Source organism: Rhamphochromis longiceps, linkage group LG12, assembly GCF_057381845.1.
Source record: "Rhamphochromis longiceps isolate RC_006_pf linkage group LG12, R_longiceps_female_GT1.1, whole genome shotgun sequence".
In the NCBI taxonomy this organism is placed as follows: domain Eukaryota; kingdom Metazoa; phylum Chordata; class Actinopteri; order Cichliformes; family Cichlidae; genus Rhamphochromis; species Rhamphochromis longiceps.
The window spans coordinates 44,515,032-44,535,737 of NC_140568.1; the positions used below are offsets into that span (position 1 = coordinate 44,515,032).

Here is a 20,706-nt window from a genome sequence, read left to right on the forward strand (position 1 = left end):
GTTAAATTCAAATGTAATGATATGGAAAAATATATAAAATCATTCTTATAAACTTTTTTTTACATCAAATAATAATAATTATTATTGTTATTTAGGGCGATCGTGGCTCAAGAGTTGGCAGTTCGTCTTGTAATCAGAAGGTTGCCGGTTCGAGCCCCGGCTCCAACACTCTCGGTCGTTGTGTCCTTGAGCAAGACGCTTCACCTGCCACCTACTGGTGATGGCCAGAGGAGAATTATAAAGTGGAATTGTAAAACGCTTTGAGGGTCTCATAAAGCACTGCGTGAATGCAATCCATCCATTCGCTTCCGCTTATCCTTTTCAGGGTCGCGGGGGGTGCTGGAGCCTATCCCAGCTGTCATAGGGCGAGAGGCGGGGTACACCCTGGACAGGTCGCCAGTCTGTCGCAGGGCCAACACACAGGGACAGACAACCATTCGCACTCACATTCACTCACACATTCACACCTAGTGGCAATTTGGATTATCCAATTAACCTATCCCCACAAGCTGCATGTCTTTGGACGGTGGGAGGAAGCCGGAGTACCCGGAGAGAACCCACGCAAACACGGGGAGAACATGCAAACTCCACACAGAAAGACCCCGGCCTGATGGTGGAACTGAACTCAGGACCTTCTTGCTGTGCGGCAACAGTGCTAACCACCGTGCTGCCATTGAATGCAATCCATTATTATTTAAACCAACTGTTAACTGTATATTTCTGTACATTTAAGTATTATTATTCATATTGCCGCATTCATTGACCTTGTTTATAGGTAATTTCATTGTTCAATCACATTAAAATGTTCCTAATTTAATGTTTAAAAGCACTTGAAAAAAGTAAAATCCCATGTAAAAGTAGGGCAACAAACTGTATTGTCATTACCAAAAATAACCGTATTTTCATGGGAAAGTTATTCTCTGTTATTTTCTGGTATTATTTTGGCGCCCCAGCTGCCCGAATATTACTGGTATTTTGGATTTTTTTTTTTTAACGGTGTTGGCTGAAACTGCTCACATGGATTTGGGCAATCAAATAGAAAAGAGTGCTGCTGCTGCTGATCCACCTCTTGGTCCTCCACCAGCCAAAAAAACTCAAGTTCTGTGTGGAAGCTTTTTACAGTCAGTGCTGCAGATGAAACCAAAGTTATATGTAATGTGTGCAAAAGTCAAATCAGCAGAGGCAGAGATAACAAACATCTGTCAACATCTGGTACGCATAATCACATGCACCTGAAGCATCCTGGTACCCCCCCCCCCCCCCCCCCCCTCACACACACAAGCACCAAGCCCCCACCTGTTTCATGTTTTTAAAAAACAAACAAACAAACAAACAAACAAACATGAAACATGTAAAAATTCCTCTTGTTGTTTCTTAGGTTCCTTATTTAATGGCAGCAGGTCCACAGCTGAATGACGTAATGGAGACCGCAGCACCTGGTAAGTAACCAGTATTTACTGTGTGCACAAACTTATTCAGGGATGTTGTGTGAAGACGAAATTAAAAACAAAACGCAATAAGTGGCAAATCTCACAAATGCTTATTTTATTTACAATTAAAAATAAAAACCACATCGAGTGTTTAAAGTGAGAGAATTTACTTTTTTAACATAAATATTACCTGGAAAAATATCCAACTACAGTCTTTAAACCTTCACTTTCACTCTTGCTCACAAATCCCTCGACACACTCCACCCACTCCACCCTTCCTTCTTCACCTGCCCTTCACTACCTGCTGTTTCAGACAGTCACAGATTTCTTCTTCTTCGCTGTGATTTAATTGTTTGTTGGCAGGTTACATACAGTGATGCTCTATCGGTAACTAAAACCATGCATGATTACACTGTCAGCCGGATTTATGGCTGTAGTTATTCAGCTGATGATGAGTCACTGCATGTTTCTGTTTTTCGATCATTCTCAGAATGAAACTTCAAAAAATGCATTTTGGTTAAAGTTCAAGGCTCATTTCTCCAGATGGGATACAAGTCCCAGCATGAGACTTACATCCCAGAGTTGTAATAACTCTGATATTTACTGTCTGTGCTGGCAGTTTGTCCCATTAGTTGTCTGGAGGTTATTGAAACCCTGCTGTGCTTAACTCTTGTTACGACTCAATGAACAGATACAGCACAGTCCACTGTGGATTAGGAGTGTTTCAGGTAAATGATCTGTGCCACAGAGCAAAGAAGGGAGAATTGGTGCAGGGCAAAAACTCAGTTTCTTTCATCTGTAAATGTACATCACTATATTATTTTGTGATATTAATCTTGTGGTATTTTATTTTGTGTCCTGATTTTTTTTTTGTCAGTGTCTGAACTTAGGGTGGTTCTCCTGTGGAATAACTGGCGTGAGAGGAGAGTGGTGGAGAGCTTCATACTGGGAGTAACTGGGTTAAAAGCTGAAAGAGCAGACTGCTGTTTTCGAGTCAGAGAAAAGCTGGGAGAGAATGAAATTCTTCTCATCAACAGCCCAGACATGATGTCTTCCAACATCTCTGAACAAAAACTAAGAGAACATGTAGAAACCTGTGTGAGGCTCTCTGATCCTGGACCTCATGTGTTCCTGCTGGTTCTGCAGCCTGAAGACTTCACTGAGAACCACAGAAAGAGACTCTGCAGAGTCCTCCAGCTGTTCAGCGAGCAGTCATTTGAGCATTCACTAATTCTGATGTTAACACCCAAAGGAGAAGAGAATTCAGATTACATGGAAAGTTATGAGAACCATCCACCCTTAAAGGACATGATAGAAAAATGTGCAGGCAGGTTTCTGTGGCAGAAGAACCTCGAGCGCTCACAGCTGTTAACACGCATGTTTCAAATAGTCAAAGAGAACAATGGAGAGTATGTGAGCTGTGATCTATATGTGGATGCTTCACCGAATGTTCACTGGAGTCTAAAAAACACTGAAACACGAACTGTTGACTCGGATCCTGGTAAGTGGGACGTGTGAAATAAATATAAACATTACTGCTGTCAGCGTTAATCTCACTAAAATGACGTTAACGCCATAACTGCATTAATGCGGCAAATCTTTGTTAGCGAGTTAACGCCCGGTGCGAGGGCTGCACAGTGTTAATGCGTTAGCACGGTTAGCTTGTTAACGCGTTAGCCGCGCAAATGCGGTTATGCCATTAACGTCATTTTAACAAGATTTACGCTGACAGCACTAATAAATAAACATCATTATGTTTGATTATTGGATGACATTAATTTATTGCTTGATTGATTTGTGTCTGTGTGTCATCTTAGGACGGAGCTCTAACACTGAAAGTAAAAGGAAACTTTTGCCCAGAGGTATGTGAGAACTTCAAGATTTATTTATTGTCATTTTGTTGCTAGATCATAACAAAAATTACAGTGGTGCTGTCAAAAATATATAAAATACAAAAATTATAAATAAATAAATGAAATTTTTATTAGAAAGATATAAAAAATGAAAGCAGAGGGAAGGGCAGGTTGATGGCTTTCACAGCTCTTGGGAGAAAGCTTTCCTCAGCTGGGTGGTGTTTATGTATCTGTACCCGGGAATTTGATGCAATCCACACACTCCACCCACCTCATACAGATCAAGTTGACGGGTGTTGGACCTCTAAAGCTTTTGTTTTTATCAGCTCAGAGCAACGTTTTGCAGTATTTTGGTAATTTTTAAAATATGTTTGCTGCTATTGTGTTTTTATTAGTGCAGTCACAGTTTAGGAAAATCCCTTTTGACTGATGACAGAAAACTATGAATGTGAGAAGTGAAATGGAAAAAAGCAGAAGTGAAAAACATTTGGTTTGGTTTCTCTGCTGTTAAATCCGTTATACAAAAGTACATCATAGTTTTATCAAGTTTCTGGGATGAGACTCACTGGATTTGAAATCTTTCTGAAGCCACCTGACAATTCTCCAAAAAATGTTTTCCCAATATCAATCAAACAATATTCACATTTTCTTACAGCCTCTGCTCTCAGGATTGTGCTGTTGGGAGAAAAAGAGGATTTGAAGAGGACACTGAGCAGCTTCATCACAGGAAAAGTTCAGAAACCTCCACGAGCTGATCACTGTGTGGCCATCTCTGGAGAGTGGGAGGGAAACAGTTTAACAGTCATTCAAACTCCAAACATCTTCAGTCTGTCTGAGGAGACGGTGAGAGAGGAGATGAAGACCTGTGTGAGTCTTTGTCCTCCTGGACCAAATGTTCTGCTGCTGATAGTGGAGCCTTCAGTCACTGAGGAGAAGAAACGAAGGCTGAACTTCATCCTGGGTTTGTTTGGTGAAGATGCCTTTAAACACTCAATGCTCATCACTGCACAGGAGGGGGTGGAGGCAAACTTCACTGTAAATCAGCTGCTTAAGAAGTGTGAAGGAAAACACTATGGCATGTATAAAAATGACCTCAAACTGTTAATGAATAAGATTGAGGCTATCATGCATGAAAATAGAAGGAATTTCCTCAGATTAACTGAAAAGACCACAGAACCAAAGTCTGAACCGATCAAACCGTCTCTGAACCTGGTTCTGTGTGGGAGGAGAGGAGCAGGGAAGACGTCAGCAGCCAAGGCCATTTTAGGTCAGACTGAGCTTCATTCAGCCTCCAACTCATCAGAGTGTGTTAAACATCAGGGAGAGGTGTGTGGACGTTGGGTTTCCCTGGTGGAGCTGCCTGCCTTGTATGGAAAACCTCAGGAGGCAGTGATGGAGGAATCACTCAGGTGTATCTCCCTTTGTGATCCTGAGGGTGTCCATGCCTTCATCCTGGTCCTACCTGTGGCTCCCCTCACTGATGAAGACAAGGGAGCGTTAAAGACCATCCAGAACACATTCAGCTCTCGAGTCAATGACTTCACCATGATTCTGTTCACTGTGGACTCAGATCCTACAGATCCAGCTGCTGTTAACTTTCTAAAGGATAATGAAGACATCCAGGAGCTCTGTGAGAGCTGTGGAGGAAGATCAGTTGTTCTCAACATGAAGGACAAACAGCAGATCACTCAGATTTTTCATCATGTGGATCAAATGAGACACACCGTGGCCAGATCATACTGCTATACAACAGAGACATTTGCACATGCTCAAATAGAAAAAATCAGAGAGCAAGCGAAATGTATCAACATGCAACAAGCTGAACTTCTGACACTGAAAAAAACCATCACCAACTGTAAGTATAAATGGAGAATCAAAGATTGACACTATACTCATTCATGTCAGCAGTAATAGATTAGAGCATGTAAAACCCATCCATTTTCTTCCGCTTATACGTGTCTGGGTCATGGAGGTAGCAGCCTAAACCCTCCTTCTCCCCAGCCACCTCTTCTAGCTTATTCAGGGGAGCACCAAGGCATTCCCAGGCAAGCTGAGAGATACAATCTCTCCAGCATGTCCTGCCCACAGGCCTCCTGCTGCAGGGAGATGCCCAGAACACCTCACCCAGGAGGCATCCTTGTCAGATGCCCAAACCACCTCAAGTCAACTTTGGATGTGGAGTAGATGCTCTACTCTGATCCCCTCCTGAATAGCCAAACTCCTCACCTTATCACTAAAGGAGAGGCCAGCGAATCATTGGAGAAAGCTCATTTCCACCACTTCTATCCTCATTCTATTACATAACTAATTACAAAACTATGAATGAACACATAAGGACTTATGTAGTAAACAAAAATGTGTGAAATAACTCAAAACATGCTCGCACTGGAACGGTTCGCAGCCGAGTGTGAAGCAGCGGGAATGAGAATCAGCACCTCCAAATCTGAGGCCATGGTTCTCAGCCGGAAAAGGGTGGAGTGCCCACTCCGGGTCGGGGATGAGTTCCTGCTCCAAGTGGAGGAGTTCAAGTATCTCGGGGTCTTGTTCGCAAGTGATGGGAGAAGGGAGCCGGAGATCGACAGACGGATTGGGGCTGCAGCTGCAGTAATGCGGACGCTGCACCGGTCCGTCGTGGTGAAGAGGGAGCTGAGTGTAAAAGCGAAGCTCTCAATTTACCGGTCGATCTACGTCCCTACCCTCACCTATGGCCACGAGCTGTGGGTAGTGACCGAAAGAACGAGATCGCGGATACAAACGGCAGAAATGAGCTTCCTCTGAAGGGTGGCTGGCCTCTCCCTTAGAGATAGGGTGAGAAGTTCAGCCATCCAGGAGGGGCTCAGAGTAGAGCAGCTGCTGCTCCACATCGAAAGGAGCCAGCTGAGGTGGTTCGGGCATCTGACAAGGATGCCTCCTGGGCGCCTCCTGGGTGAGGTGTTCCAGGCATGTCCCACCGGGAGGAGGCCCCGGGGCAGACCCAGGACACGCTGGGGAGATTATATCTGTCGGCTGGCCTGGGAACGCCTTGGTGTTCCCCCGGATAAGCTGGAGGAGGTGGCTGGGGAGAGGGAGGTCTGGGCCTCTTTGCTTAGGCTGCTGCCCCCGCGACCCGGCCTCGGATAAAGCGGATGAAGATGGATGGATGGATGTTTTATATGTTAGATCCTTACAAACACGCTTTGATTCCTGCTTTGCACACTCTTGGTGTTCTCTCGATGAGCTTCATGAGGTCGTCACCTGAAATGGTTTCCAACAGTCTTTAAGGAGTTCACAGAGATGCTGAGCACTTGTTGGTCCTTTTGCCTTCACTCTGCGGTCCATCTCATCCCAAACCATCTCCACTGGGTTTAGGTCAGGTGACTGTGGAGGCCATCAGCACTCCATCACTCTCCTTCTTAGTCAAACAGCCCAGACACAGCCTGGAGGTGTGTTTGGGGTCATTTTCCTGTTGAAAAACACATGATGGGATGGCATGTCGCAGCAGGATGCTGTGGTAGCCATGCTGGTTCAGTGTGCCTTCAATTTTGAATAAATCCTCAACAGTGTCACCAGCAAAGCCCAAACAAATCTCTTCTGCTTGTTGCTTTTCCTTAGTCGTGGTTTCTTAGCAGCTATTTGACCATAAAGGCCTGATTCACACAGTCTGAAAAGTTTATGAAGAGGAGGTCTTCCTTTCCTGGGGCAGTCCTCATGCGAACCAGTTTCCTCATTCCCTTAATGGTTTTTTCGACTGCACTTGGGGACACATTCAAAGTTTTAGCAGATTTCCAGACTGACTCTCCTTCAGTTCTTAAAATAATGATGCACTATTGTTTCTTTTTACTTTGATCTTTGGGTCTTGCCATAACATGAATTCTAACAGTTGTCAAATAGAGCTGTCAGCTGTGCACCAACCTCATTTTTCCACTACACAACTGACGGTTCCAACCACATTTAGGCGAGAAATTCCACAAATGATCCCTGACAGGTACACCTGTGAGGTGAAACCATTTCAGGTGACGACATCATGAAGCTCACTGAGAGAAGGCCGAGGGTTTGCAGTGCTGCCAACAAAGCAAAGAGAAGCTACCAGTGTGTGAATGTGTGTGTGAATGGGTGAATGACTGAATGTAGTGTAAAGCGCTTTGGGGTCCTTAGGCACTGAGTAAAGCGCTATACAAATGCAGGCTATTTACCATATATTTACGATTTACTTTCAGGAATTTGAAATATAAAACATGTTTAGTGTTATGTATCATTTTTTTCTTTGCTACACAATTCCCGATCTCTTCCTTTATATATTTGATGTCTTTAGTATGTGTCTGTAATGTCCAAAGTAGTAAAAATAAAGATAAACATTAAAGCAGTGGGTGTACAAACTTTTGACTAGTGTATGTGGAGCATTACAGAGACCACATGACATTCTTTCAAACTCAAATAACCCAATGGGGGCAGTAAATGCAGTCTTCTCCCTCTCGCTTGGGTTCATCTCGATCTACCAGTGGCCACTGGCTAGGTCAAAAGTGGAAAACCACTTAGCTCGGGTTAGTTTGGTCAGTGTCTCTCTTATTTGGGGTAAAGGGAAAGCATCCTTTTGCGGCACAGGGTTTAGTTTCCTCCATCCTCCTTCCTTCCATCCTTTTTTCTCCCCAAGACAAAATGTGGCCCATAGACCACAACTATCTCACATAACTGCCTTACACACAGACCTGGTAGGAGGCAGGGGTTAACACCTCTCCCTAACACCAGCTTCCCTGTTGGGACTCAGACCGATCAAGTCTTTTAGTCATTTTGCATATCTCTGCTGACGATTCCTTGTTTTCTGAGGTGGCAACATTGTCCATGACTCTGCCTGCTTCAAGGGAAAAACTCAGGTCACCAGGGCCATGCACATTTGACTCATTCACACAGTATAGCTTACCCAGCTTCTGGTAGACCTATGGATTATAGGAGTGTAGGTTATAGGCTCGCACTGGGACTCTACCATTCTTTAACACTCTCAGGGCTCTGGCCACCCAAATCCTTTCATCTGTGACTAAACATCCTCTAATATCTCCAGTTTAGCACCTCTCTCCAGGTTGATTCCTGCTCAGATTTAATGGGCCCACATACATTATTACACATATGTCAAATTACCTCAGATTGGGCATGTCCATGCTCTGAATCCAGCAGCAGCTTCTCCTGGCATATGGCAGCAAAATCTTCTTGGATTCTTGCATACCTTCAAGGCCAGAGCTATGGGGCTCTCCTGTAGTCCCAACAGCAACTGATCTCACAGGGCAGCATAAGAAGGGGCATTATCTGGGGCATGTCTCTGCAACCTGCACTACAGCTCCATCAGTAGCAAAATAAACGAAGGCAGTGTCTCTGAAGAAGTGTAAGTACCCAAATCTAACAGTGTCTGTTAATTAACCCATTTATGATTTGAATACAGAGAAACAAAAGGGAAGACAGAGAAGGGGACAAAACAAGAAAAGAGAGCTAGAAGAAAGATACCGGTGGGAAATTATCAGATTGCTGATGATGTTGTTTCCAAAATGTCAATAAACCTAACTGGACTCTTCAGTAGGACTCAAAACAGACACATTTAAAGTTCACAAGGTTTATTAAATGAAGCCACAGAGTAACTGGAGGTGAACTTAGCCATGTGAAATCCTGGGGCCATGGTCACTGAGAGAGAGGACAGGCGAGCTAGCTTTGAGGAGTCCACAGAAAAGAGATCCACTGAATTGATCCAGAGAGCTGGTTCAGAAGAGGTACTTGAAAGGAAGCCACTGGTCTGTTTTCCCCTGGTGAGTTGTGTCATAGGGTAAACATGAACACTTTCATGTGTGGGGAATTATTCTTAGAATGAAGACACAACTGCTTAAGACTGAATTTTTCATTTTGTGTTGGAACTGAAATCAACCAGTTGTGTGAATCATTTGGAAGTTTGTTGCTTCTGTAGCTGCAGATGACCATTCGATTCCACTGGTAAGGTCGGACTTTAAGGCTCTGAACTTTTTCAGAGCAACAATCAGGAAATAGCCTCAAAACCTTCACAAGGCTCCATCTGTCCATCTCTAACTTAATAACTCAAGTGGGATTAATAGGTAGCACTGGAAATGAAGCTGCTCTTTGGTCAGACAGAGAGTCCTGGGGGAAAACAAGGAGATGCCAGATTACCAGTCTAGAGAGCCAGATTGGCATAGAGTGATCATTGGAGTTGGTTGTTAAGTACTGACAGAAGATGAAGACAATCAGGAACAGACGTGGCCGCCTCCTGGCAGATTTTAACCTGCTTAGCTCAGCTTAGACAGAAAGGAGAACCCAAAACAGCAAACAGCGTGCTGGACCATGAAAATAAAGTCTTTGGATGTGGCAACCTGTTTGAAGTGGAGATTAAAAGGTGGAAAGATGCATGGCCTGAAAAATTCAGTAAAAGCTTGAAATGAATATAAAGATAGTGTACTAGGTGCTAACTGACTGGGAGACAAAAATGCAAAAACAGTGAAAGCAAGATTTTGAATTAGATGAATTTGAAAGTGTAATTGAAAAATAGGGACTAAATGTAACAGAATTCAGTTATAAGATCATAAGGTTTTCTTTGACATGGACAGACACAACGTTTATCTGTAGCAGATTTAGGCCGTAAAATAACAGCTTTTGTTTTCTTTTACATTCCTCGTGTCCCCTGAGATCCTCCTACATCTTTCTAGCCGTTACTCAATAATGTTGTTTAATGTTTGATTTGTTGTTGTTTGTTCTTTTAATAATTACATTAAGAGCAACCTTAAGTGTGGATTGTGTAAACTGTTTGTGGATTCCTCCTTCTTTGTATTTTCCTGTGTTCCTTCTTTATTTTTCTGGTGCTGCTGGTGGAATTGAATAAAAAATGAGATAAAAGCAGCGTGGAGCTCCCATTAATCCCTTGCACTGATTATTAGATTCAACTTTAGACACAAAGACAAAAAGTAATGACATCTAAAATATATTGTGCTTTCAGCAACACATTATCTATTGGACTGTCCTGCAATTTAACTAATGTGTTGTTATTTCACAGGTAATGAAGAGAAGCAGAGCTCAGAGCCTCTCAGAATTGTCTTGCTAGGTAAGACTGGCAGTGGAAAGAGCTCTTCTGGAAACACCATTCTAGGACAAAAAAAGTTCAAAGCTGAGAATAACCCCAAATCTGTCACCAAACATTGTCAGAAAGAAAACGGTGAAGTGGACGGTCGTCCTGTTGTTGTGGTCGACACTCCTGGACTGTTTGATAACAGTTTGTCACATGAAGAGATCAATGAGGAGATGCTGAAATGTGTCAGCCTTCTGGCTCCAGGACCACACGTCTTCCTGCTGGTTTTAAAGACTGAGAGAATCACACCAGAACAGAAGGAAGCATTAAAACTTATCAAGGAAGGCTTTGGGAAGAATTCTGAAAAATTCACCATCATTCTTTTCACAAGAGGAGATTCACTGGAACATGAGGGGCAGTCCATTCATGATTACATTGCAAAATCTGATGATTCCTTTAAGAAGCTGACTGATGATTGTGGGAAGAGATACCAGGTGTTTAATAACTTAGATGAACAAAACCGGAAACAAGTCACTGAGCTGATAACAAAGATCGATGACATGGTCAAAAGAAATGGTGGAAGTTGCTTCACCAATAAGATGCTGCAAGAAGCTGAAGCTGCGATCCAGAAAAAAACAGAGACGATTCTGAAAGAGAAGGAGGAAGAAATAAACAGAGAGATGGAAGACCTTAAAAGACAACATGAGGAGGAAATGCAAGAAATGAAGAAAAAAATGGAAGAACAGAAAACAGAAATTGAACAAGAAAGAAAACAAAGAGACAAAGAGCTTAAAAAAGTGAAGAAACAGCTTACCACAAGAAAGAGAGAACAAGAATCAAGAGATGAAGAAGACAGAGAGAAGAAAGAAGAGGAAGAATCACAGCGTAGGGATTGGGAACAAAGGTTTTTAGATTTAGAAGTAAAAATGAAAGAAGAACTGGAATCAAAACAAATCATTGACAGACAACTGGAGCAGAGCAAAGCAGAAATGAAAGAGAAACAGCAGGCATGGGAGAATGAACAAAAAGAGTGGTGGCAGAAAAGAGAGCAGGAAAATGAAGTGAGGCAACAGGAGGAGCAGAAAATGATGAGCAAATTGAAAGAATATGAGCAGGAAAAAGAAGTTCTTGAGAAAGAAGTAAAAGAAAAGGATTTGATGTTAACAGAAAAAGGGGAAAAAGAGAAAAGGGAACTGGAGGAAAACTATGAGAAAAAACTGATGGAAATGAAGGAAACATTTGAAGAAAAAGCCAGAAAACAAGCAGAGGAATACAACGAATTCAGGGAGAAATGCATGAAAGAGTTAGAAGGTAAGGACTGGACAGCCGAAGATAAGCAATATGACATCTTAAAAGCACTAAAAGCTGAGAAAGAAGAACAAATGAAAAAACACAAAGAAGAGATATATAACCTAATGAGATGTTTCACCAAAAAGAGGGCAAACACAAAAAGAGTCCGCAAGCTACTGAAAAAGCATGAACAGGAAATGAAGCATGTGGACGATCCAGAGGAAAAGGAGGACCTCGAGGAAAAACATGACAAAGAAATAAATGAACTGATACAAGAACTTATAAACAAAAGCAATGATGATTGTCATATTTTTTAGTCTATTGTAAAAGCAAGGCCAGACTTACCTGTGTCCAACACTTCTGCTCACACTGAAAGTCAACAAACACTGGATAGATTTTCATGAAATTTGGCTGAAACATTTTGGGAATCAATCACACCTCCAGTACAGATTAATTTATAAGTTCATGTAAACGTAAAAATACAGAAATTCAGGATGGCGAAATTGTGTATGGGATTTAATGATCGGCTCAGCTCTGCTCGAGCAGATAAAAACACAATGTAAGTTCTTAATGTTTCTTAATTTCTCAAAGACGTATTGATGGCTATGTTTTTATGGTGTAACACATTCTCAGGGGTCTCAATAACTGTATACTTCTTCATTGGTTCATTTGGTTTATATACACTACAGGTCAAAGGATTTAGAACATCCCAATTTTTCTTATTGAAAATTGTGCAGTTTAATATCTCATTGCACTCTGAAATGAAAGCACAGTACAAATAAGCAATTGGAGGTGTTACAGCAATTCCTGTAAATGTAGCACTTGTAGGTTGCTTTGCTTTTACTCTTCTGTCCAGTTCATCCCAAACCTGCTCGATGGGGTTTACGTCTGGAGACTGTGGAGGCCAAGCCGTGTTTACCATCTTGTACTTTTTTCCTGAGGTAGTTCTGGCATAGCTTGGACTTATGTTTTTTGGTCATTATCTTGCTGTAGGATGAACCTCTGATCAACTAAGTGCATACCAGAGGGTTTTGCAGACGATCTGATATCCTCGTGTTGGTGTTGTTCCCTTCATCTGCGACCTCGAACAAAACAAACGCCTTCAAAAGATCTACTTCACTTAGGAGAAGAGAAACCGCCTCTGCAAGGACAATATGTATAATGTTTACCGTTTATTAAAGAAAAGTATCCTGAAATGCAAAGAATTCAAGTTCCTGGATCGGCGGACAGAAGCATTTCTCTTCTTGCAAGTGAAGTAGATTTTTTTAAGGCGGTATTTTTCAAAGGGACAAAAGGAGGACTCACAACAATGTGATTGGTCACTTGCAATGTTGAACCTGGAACAACATTTATTATGATGATGTGGGAACAACTCCGACACGAGGATATCAGATCATCCAGGTTTTTCATGGCGCTGCAGAATTCTGAGGTCGCTGTTTTGGTTCAGGGAGCCTCTCACTGACCCTGGATCCACCAAACAGCCTCAGACCATCACACTTCCACCTCCATGTTTGACAGTTGATGACACACACTATGGAACCATCCTTTCACCTACTCGACAGCATACAATGATCCTGTGTGATGAACCGAAGTTTTCAAATTTTATTTCATCAGTCCATAATACCTAAAAAAATTATGAATGAAATTTATGTATTTGTTGTCTGTACTGGGTTGTTGTACATTATCTTATGGTGTGCTAAATTCCTTTTCATATAATTTTTGTCTGACTTGCCAGAGACTACAGATGAAAAGCAGCCCTGGCTAACTCTGGGATACTTAGTATACTTGGTATATGTTCACTAATATGCGCTGTCCCTTTTAAATGAATAAAGTCAAATTCCAATCCAGGTCTTTATGCTTCTAGGACATTCCTGCAGTTTATCTGTGTGTTATCTGGCTTCATGGATAGGTAAAGTTGTGCGCCATCTGCATAGCATTGAAAATGTGTCTAATGCCTTCTAATGATACTGGTAGTAATTCATATACCACTGACGTGGTATATGAATTATATATATATAAAAAAGAGGAAGGCTTAGACACTGCCACCATAATGGACAGGTTTTTGATGGGGCTCCCACACACAGTCAAAGAGAAGATGAAGCATCGCCAAATATGCTTCCAAGCCAAAGACTAGAAAATATGATGAAGCGTATCTTCCCTTTGGCTTCACCTGCTCAAATGTGGTGACAAGGTAGGTCTCCCTGGCAGCCTTTCAACGCCTCTCTCTGTCTCTCGCTAGCAAAGTTGACCCAGACAACAAAGTAAAGCTATTTTTTGGCTACGAGCCCGACACGAACCCGACGTATTAGCCAGAGGTCCCTTTACTACGGTTCGGAGCCGCGGACCTGTTTTATATACGCGTGGAATAGTTTCTATACCAGATCGCTGCAAAAAGTGCAGCCTTACCTAATGTCCACCTACTGTTACTCATTTATATTAAGATTTAAACATCTAGCTGGTGTTGGTGTGGAGAGTAACCTTCAGTAATAGTAATAAATCACAGCAATAGTTCATTCATGTAGTTGTAAAAAGCACGATAATATATTAAATAATCCAAAGTATTCAGGACACATTACACTCATTGAGTAACGGAACAGAATACGTTACAAAATACATTTTAGGGCATGTAATCTGTAATCTGTAGTGGAATACATTTTAAAAGTAACCTTCCCAACACTGCTTGTTATGTTTATCATGTTCTTTGTTATGGCTCCCTTCCCGGTCCCCTGCTTCCTTCTTTGTGGGTACATGTGTGTAGCTGTTGGCATGATGACATTGTTTATATAATTTGGATTATTTCTTTATCTTGTGTTGGGATTCAGAGATTCTTTTATTGATACCATATAATTTGCCTTATGAAGAATGTATTAATAACATGTTTCACAGTATCATTTATCAGTAATATTTCTTACAGGGTTTATATTGCATTGAATATGTCTGTCATCACATTGACCTTTCTATTTTTACAGGTTGAGTTCATTTTATACACAATGCATAAATGTGCTTGGTTAAGAGTTGATGTTCCATTCTAGAAGGTTTTAAGCTTCACTGGTGAGAGTGTCCAGATGATACATGCTGAGGGGAGATGAGAACATAGCAGGTTAATTGCATGCATGCTTACGATACACATATTAATCTAGTAGCAGGTTTGAGTGAAGGCCTAAGCGTCTTCTACTTCAGTTTGAGACTGGCTGCAAAAGTACTTTACTTAGTGATTAATGACGAGGGTCCAATTATTAGCTCTCAGAAAAGCTAAGACCTGAAGTTATTACCCTAAAAGGCAAGTAATGAAGAAAGGAGAAGTTATATGTCGGTTTATAGTTATTAAAAGTATATGTGATGTACCCTTGTCTGCACGAGTTGAACTTTTGCCCGTCTGTCACCATGTATTTTTGAACTGTATTGACGTAGGTGTGATATTTTACCCTATAAAACCAGAACCCAATGTATTCTTGTCAGAGCAACACATTCCGTATGCTGACGGTTGGTTGTTCTCCTGTGACAATAAAACTCATCGTTTGATTGCACTTTTCCGGAGTCTCTGTCGTTTGTTGTCTGGTCTAAAGTTGATCGATCTCGCAGCACTTGTCAAGCTCCATGTCATCATTGTAAATAAATACCACCACTATGTCCTGGTGGTGGCTAACCATAGTGGTGGTAGACAAACAGAAGAAGACGGCCGTAGTGATCGATGTAGCGGTTCCGAATGACAGCAACATCAGGAAGAAGGAACACGAGAAGCTGGAGAAATACCAAGGGCTCAGAGAAGAGCTCGAGAGGATGTGGAGGGTGAAGGTAACGGTGGTCCCCGTAGTAATCGGAGCACTAGGTGCGGTGACTCCCAAGCTAGGCGAGTGGCTCCAGCAGATCCCGGGAACAACATCGGAGATCTCTGTCCAGAAGAGCGCAGTCCTGGGAACAGCTAAGATACTGCGCAGGACCCTCAAGCTCCCAGGCCTCTGGTAGAGGACCGAGCTTGAAGGATAAACCACCCGCAGGGGCGTGCTGGGTGTTTTTATATATATATATATATATATATATATATATATATATATATATATATATATATATATTTTTTTTTTTTTTTTTTTTTTTTTTAAATTATACCTTCCTTTATCCATACATATATCTGTCTCAACTCTGGGTTTTTCTCTTTACATTGATTTATGCCTCACTCTTTGAGAAATAACCAGAATGACTTCAGCAAAGAGGCACAGAAAAGAAGATCAGACAGCAGCGAGGGAGGATAAGAAGGACAGACGCAACAACATTGTCATCCCCTATGTAGCCGGTGTATCAGAAAAACTCAGGAGAGTTTTCTCCAAGCATGACATCCCAGTGTATTTCAGACCCAGCAACACGCTCAGACAAAAACTGGTTCACCCGAAAGACAAAACTCCAAAACACAGACTTAACAATGTGGTGTTTGCTGTACAGTGCAGCGAGGAATGCCCAGACCTCTACATTGGAGAGACCAAACAGCCACTTCACAAGCGCATGGCACAACACAGAAGAGCCACCTCCACAGGACAAGACTCAGCAGTCCATCTGCATCTTAAGGATAAAGGACACTCCTTCGAGGATGCCAATGTTCACATTTTGGACAGAGAGGACAGATGGTTTGAAAGAGGAGTGAAAGAAGCATCTATGTCCACTGTGAGCGACCATCTTTGAACAGAGGCGGGGCTTACGACACCAACTCTCTGCCATCTATAATCCAGTTTTGAGATCCTTCCCAGACGCCTTAACGCCCACTCACATCCTGGGCCATCTGACCTCAGGAATTCGCATGATAAGGTGGGGCCAGGTTTCACAATGAGCTCACCTGAAACTCTGGCTGATTGGGACCCACACCCAGTTTCACACCTTGGCTCAGGCGATTAGAGGATCATCAGGGGTCCTTTTGTCCCTCTGTGGGGGGAAACTCCCACTAGGTTTATATCTGGGACTCTCCACCATTTGACCTTAGAACTGAAGAAGCTTCTCGGATGAGAGGTGAAACGTCTTCAAGTAACTTAAAGAAGTCCAGACGCTTTTCTTTGCAAGCTCCTTTGACAACCAGAATGACTTCCTCTCAGATTGCTGGCACACAGGCTGCTCTTTACATTAGACACTGTGAGATTATTCAACATAAGTTTTCTAACTAAACACTGGTGGTTATCACAGGTATTTTAGATACTTTTTGTTTCCTTTTTTGATATAACTCTGGATAGTTGATCAACACACCATCTACCACCTGTCCCACATAAAAATCATTGGATTTATATGTTGTTGTTGTTTTTTTCCTTTTCTTTTTCCTGTTTGTGTCACGGTTCGTTGTGTGGCAGGCAGGAGAAGGACCCAAGATGCAGACTCACAGACACGGGGATAAACTTAAACACAGCTTTAATGCTGGCACGGCAGAACGTAGAAAATACAAAACTAAACTGGGAAAACTAAATACAAAGCTCGCCAAGAAACACAGGGAGGAACACACACAACATGAGGGAGAACGCGACGCCGAACAGAGGGAGACTCAGACAGAAATACACAGAGGGTAAACGAGGAAAGTGGGCACACACGGGGAACACAGGTGACACTGATAATCATAATGAGACAGGGCAGGGTGAACTGAACATGACATGTACAGGCACAGAGGTTCAGACAGGAGGAGAGAGAGCACGGGGAAACACAGACGTAACAGGCTGGGGAAACATGAAACAACCACAAAGGGAGACGAGGGCTCATAAATACATAGAGGGCACACAGGGGGGAGAGAGCCATGAAGGGAAAACACTTAGGGAACAACACAACAGGGCAACTCAGAAAACATGGCCTAAATAAGGAACAAAATACAAAAATACATGAAAACTAAGAATACTGGGCCCACATGGCCCAGGACCATGACACCACCCCCCCCTAAAGGGCTGGCTCCCGACAGCCCAAACCCGAGAAACAAAAACAGAAAACAACCCACCCAGGGCGGGAGGCGGGGGACCAGGACGGAGGGACCAGAACGGGAAACAAAATAAACAACAGAAAACACGGGAGCACATGACCATAGTCAAAATAAAGTTCAGGGGGCCGACCCAGAGCCCACAGGCACCAGAGTTCACGGGTCACACGGTCGGGGGGCCGACCAGGCAGGTGGCACAGGTGGCAGAGCTGGTCCGGAGGCCGGCCGCGCGGAAGGCAGCGGCGGCGGCGAAGGAGACGACGGAGCAGTTCAGGGGGCCGGCCGCGCGGAAGGCAGCGGCGGCGACGAAGGAGACGACGGAGCAGTTCAGGAGGCCGGCCGCGCGGAAGGCAGCGGCGGCGGCGAAGGAGACGACGGAGCAGTTCAGGGGGCCGGCCGCGCGGAAGGCAGCGGCGGCGGCTGTCCAGTGTCAGGCGTACTGGCCGAGGCCCGGTGGGCACGGGACCAGTCGAGGCGGGACCAGGCGAAGCACAGGCTGAGGCTGCGGCGGACGAAGGCTCTGAGGCTGCGGCGGACGAAGGCTCTGAGGCTGCGGCGGACGAAGGCTCTGAGGCTGGGCCAGACGAGGACGAAGACTCTGAGGCTGGGCCAGACGAGGACGAAGACTCTGAGGCTGGGCCAGACGAGGACGAAGACTCTGAGGCTGGGCCAGACGAGGACGAAGACTCTGAGGCTGGGCCAGACGAGGACGAAGACTCTGAGGCTGGGCCAGGCGTAGCAGAAGCACAGGCAGAGGCTGGCCCAGGCGTAGCAGAGGCACAGGCAGATGCAGCCGGACCAGGCGACGACGAGGCGGTCGCAGGTGGCGGCTGGACAGGCTCCTCGGGCCCTCCAGCTGATGCGGCGTGAGGCTGAACGGGCCCCTCGGACCCTCCAGCGGAGACAGGAGGCTGAACGGGCCCCTCGGACCCTCCAGCTGACGAGGCATGAGGCTGGACGGGCCCCTCGGACCCTCCAGCTGACGAGGCATGAGGCTGAACGGGCCCCTCGGACCCTCCAGCGGAGACAGGAGGCTGAACGGGCCCCTCGGACCCTCCAGCGGAGACAGGAGGCTGAACGGGCCCCTCGGACCCTCCAGCTGACGAGGCATGAGGCTGAACGGGCCCCTCGGACCCTCCAGCTGACGAGGCATGAGGCTGGACGGGCCCCTCGGACCCTCCAGCGGAGACAGGAGGCTGAACGGGCCCCTCGGACCCTCCAGCTGACGAGGCATGAGGCTGAACGGGCCCCTCGGACCCTCCAGCGGAGACAGGAGGCTGAACGGGCCCCTCGGACCCTCCAGCGGAGACAGGAGGCTGAACGGGCCCCTCGGACCCTCCAGCTGACGCGGCATGAGGCTGGTGCGGTTCTCCTGAACCCCCAGCTGACGAGGTAGATGGCGGCGTGGGAGCCGCGGAGTCCTGGATGAGCTCATCCGAGCTCCCAGCAGGAGCTGATGCAGAGCCAGAGAGATTTGAGACCCCTGGCTGGATGTTAAGCTGACCAGCGGACCGTACTGCTATCGGGGACTGGGCTACAGGAGCTACTGGGGCCTGCGCTACAGGCGGCACTGGAGCTACTGGGACCTGCGCTACAGGCGGCACTGGAGCTACTGGGGCCTGCGCTACAGGCGGCACTGGAGCTACTGGGGCCTGCGCTACAGGCGGCACTGGAGCTACTGGGGCCTGCGCTACAGGCGGCACTGGAGCTACTGGGGCCTGCGCTACAGGCGGCACTGGAGCTACTGGGGCCTGCGCTACAGGCGGCACTGGAGCTACTGGGGGCTGAACCGGGGGTGACACTGGAGCTACTGGGGACTGAACCGGGGGTGACACTGGAGCTACTGGAGACTGAACCGGGGGTGACACTGGAGCTACTGGAGACTGCACCGGGGGTGACACTGGAGCTACTGGAGACTGCACCGGGGGTGACACTGGAGCTACTGGAGACTGAACCGGGGGTGACACTGGAGCTACTGGAGACTGAACTGGGGGTGACACTGGAGACCCAGGTGACACTGGTGTACTGGGGTGAAGGCAGCGAGGATGCAGTCTCTCTCTTAAGGGAGGATCGAATGATTTAGCGATAAATCTTGACGGGAAAAGATGCCGATGCTGAAAATACCAGGCAGCGGGGGCTTCCAGGAGGGTAGCCGACTGAGCTGTGAAGGGCTGCGAGGGGGCTAACTGAACTGAGGGTGGCTGCGAGGGAGCTAACTGAACTGAGGGTGGCTGCGAGGGAGCTAACTGAACTGAGGGTGGCTGCGAGGGAGCTAACTGAACTGAGGGTGGCTGCGAGGGAGCTAACTGAACTGAGGGTGGCTGCGAGGGAGCTAACTGAACTGAGGGTGGCTGCGAGGGAGCTAACTGAACTGAGGGTGGCTGCGAGGGTGCTAACTGAACTGAGGGTGGCTGCGCAGGCGATAAGCAGCTCGCTTTGACCTCCGCCACACAAGACACAGCTCCTGAATGAACAGTCATAATGTCTGGAAAAGACACAGCGTCCTCACTCACCACAGCAGGTGAATTAGGAGTCCGAATGTCCGGCTGTGGGGTGGTGCGACGGCGGCGTGAACGCCGTTCCTTCTTGACTGCAGCTCCCGATGAACCAGACAACGGCGCTTCATGCGCGCCGGGCGGCGTCGCAGAGGCTGGTGAACTGGGTGCTGATGGAGCGGTAGATGAGAGTTCCTGGAAGCTCAGGGGACCCCCGAGAGCCAGGCGGGTTCCCCGGAAGATCTCCTCATAGTCAGGAGCTAGCCACGGCTTCCACCGGAGCTCTTCATCCAGTTGATCGCATGCTGCACGCTGCCGCTCCTCCAGGTCGAAATCCATGACCTCCCCCGCATCCTCGTGTGGCTCGTTGGAGGGCGAAACATGCCGTAGCGCGGGGCGACGGCGACGCGAACGCCGCTTCCTCTTTGAGGTGGTCGTGGATGAAACTTCGATTTCTGTGGCGACCGGCTCCTCGTCTTCTGACCACATCCGTGCCAGATAGGAAGCGGAGGACGGGTAGGTCGGTCGAGGCGGTGAGGGTGAACGACTGAGCTGCGACAGCGAAGTGGAAGCCGGCGAGTAGAGGGACGGCGCCAGCGTAGAGGAGTGTGGTGCCGTGGCGAACCTCAGCGTGCCGACTTGTATGCTCACAGCAGGCGGAGGGGAGGCTGCG

The 20,706-nt window shown here is 45.9% G+C and overlaps 1 protein-coding gene across 1 annotated transcript; it reads left to right on the top strand.

The window, feature by feature from the left end:
* The first annotated feature begins 1,390 nt into the window (after positions 1–1,390).
* LOC146658100 (uncharacterized) lies at positions 1,391–11,920 on the top strand. The gene is made up of 5 exons (XM_085426520.1): positions 1,391–1,439; positions 2,308–2,931; positions 3,248–3,292; positions 3,939–5,138; positions 10,302–11,920. The coding sequence occupies exons 1-5, from the start codon at positions 1,391–1,393 to the stop codon at positions 11,918–11,920; spliced, it is 3,537 nt and encodes a 1,178-aa protein (XP_085282646.1).
* Positions 11,921–20,706: the final 8,786 nt, after the last annotated feature.

Excerpts from the sequence above, each read along its gene's own strand:
- LOC146658100 (XM_085426520.1), top strand. The coding sequence starts at position 1,391 with ATGGCAGCAGGTCCACAGCTGAATGACGTAATGGAGACCGCAGCACCT. Across the intron at positions 1,440-2,307 it reads AATGGAGACCGCAGCACCTG|TGTCTGAACTTAGGGTGGTT; the intron begins GTAAGTAACCAG and ends TTTTTTTGTCAG. Across the intron at positions 2,932-3,247 it reads AACTGTTGACTCGGATCCTG|GACGGAGCTCTAACACTGAA; the intron begins GTAAGTGGGACG and ends GTGTCATCTTAG.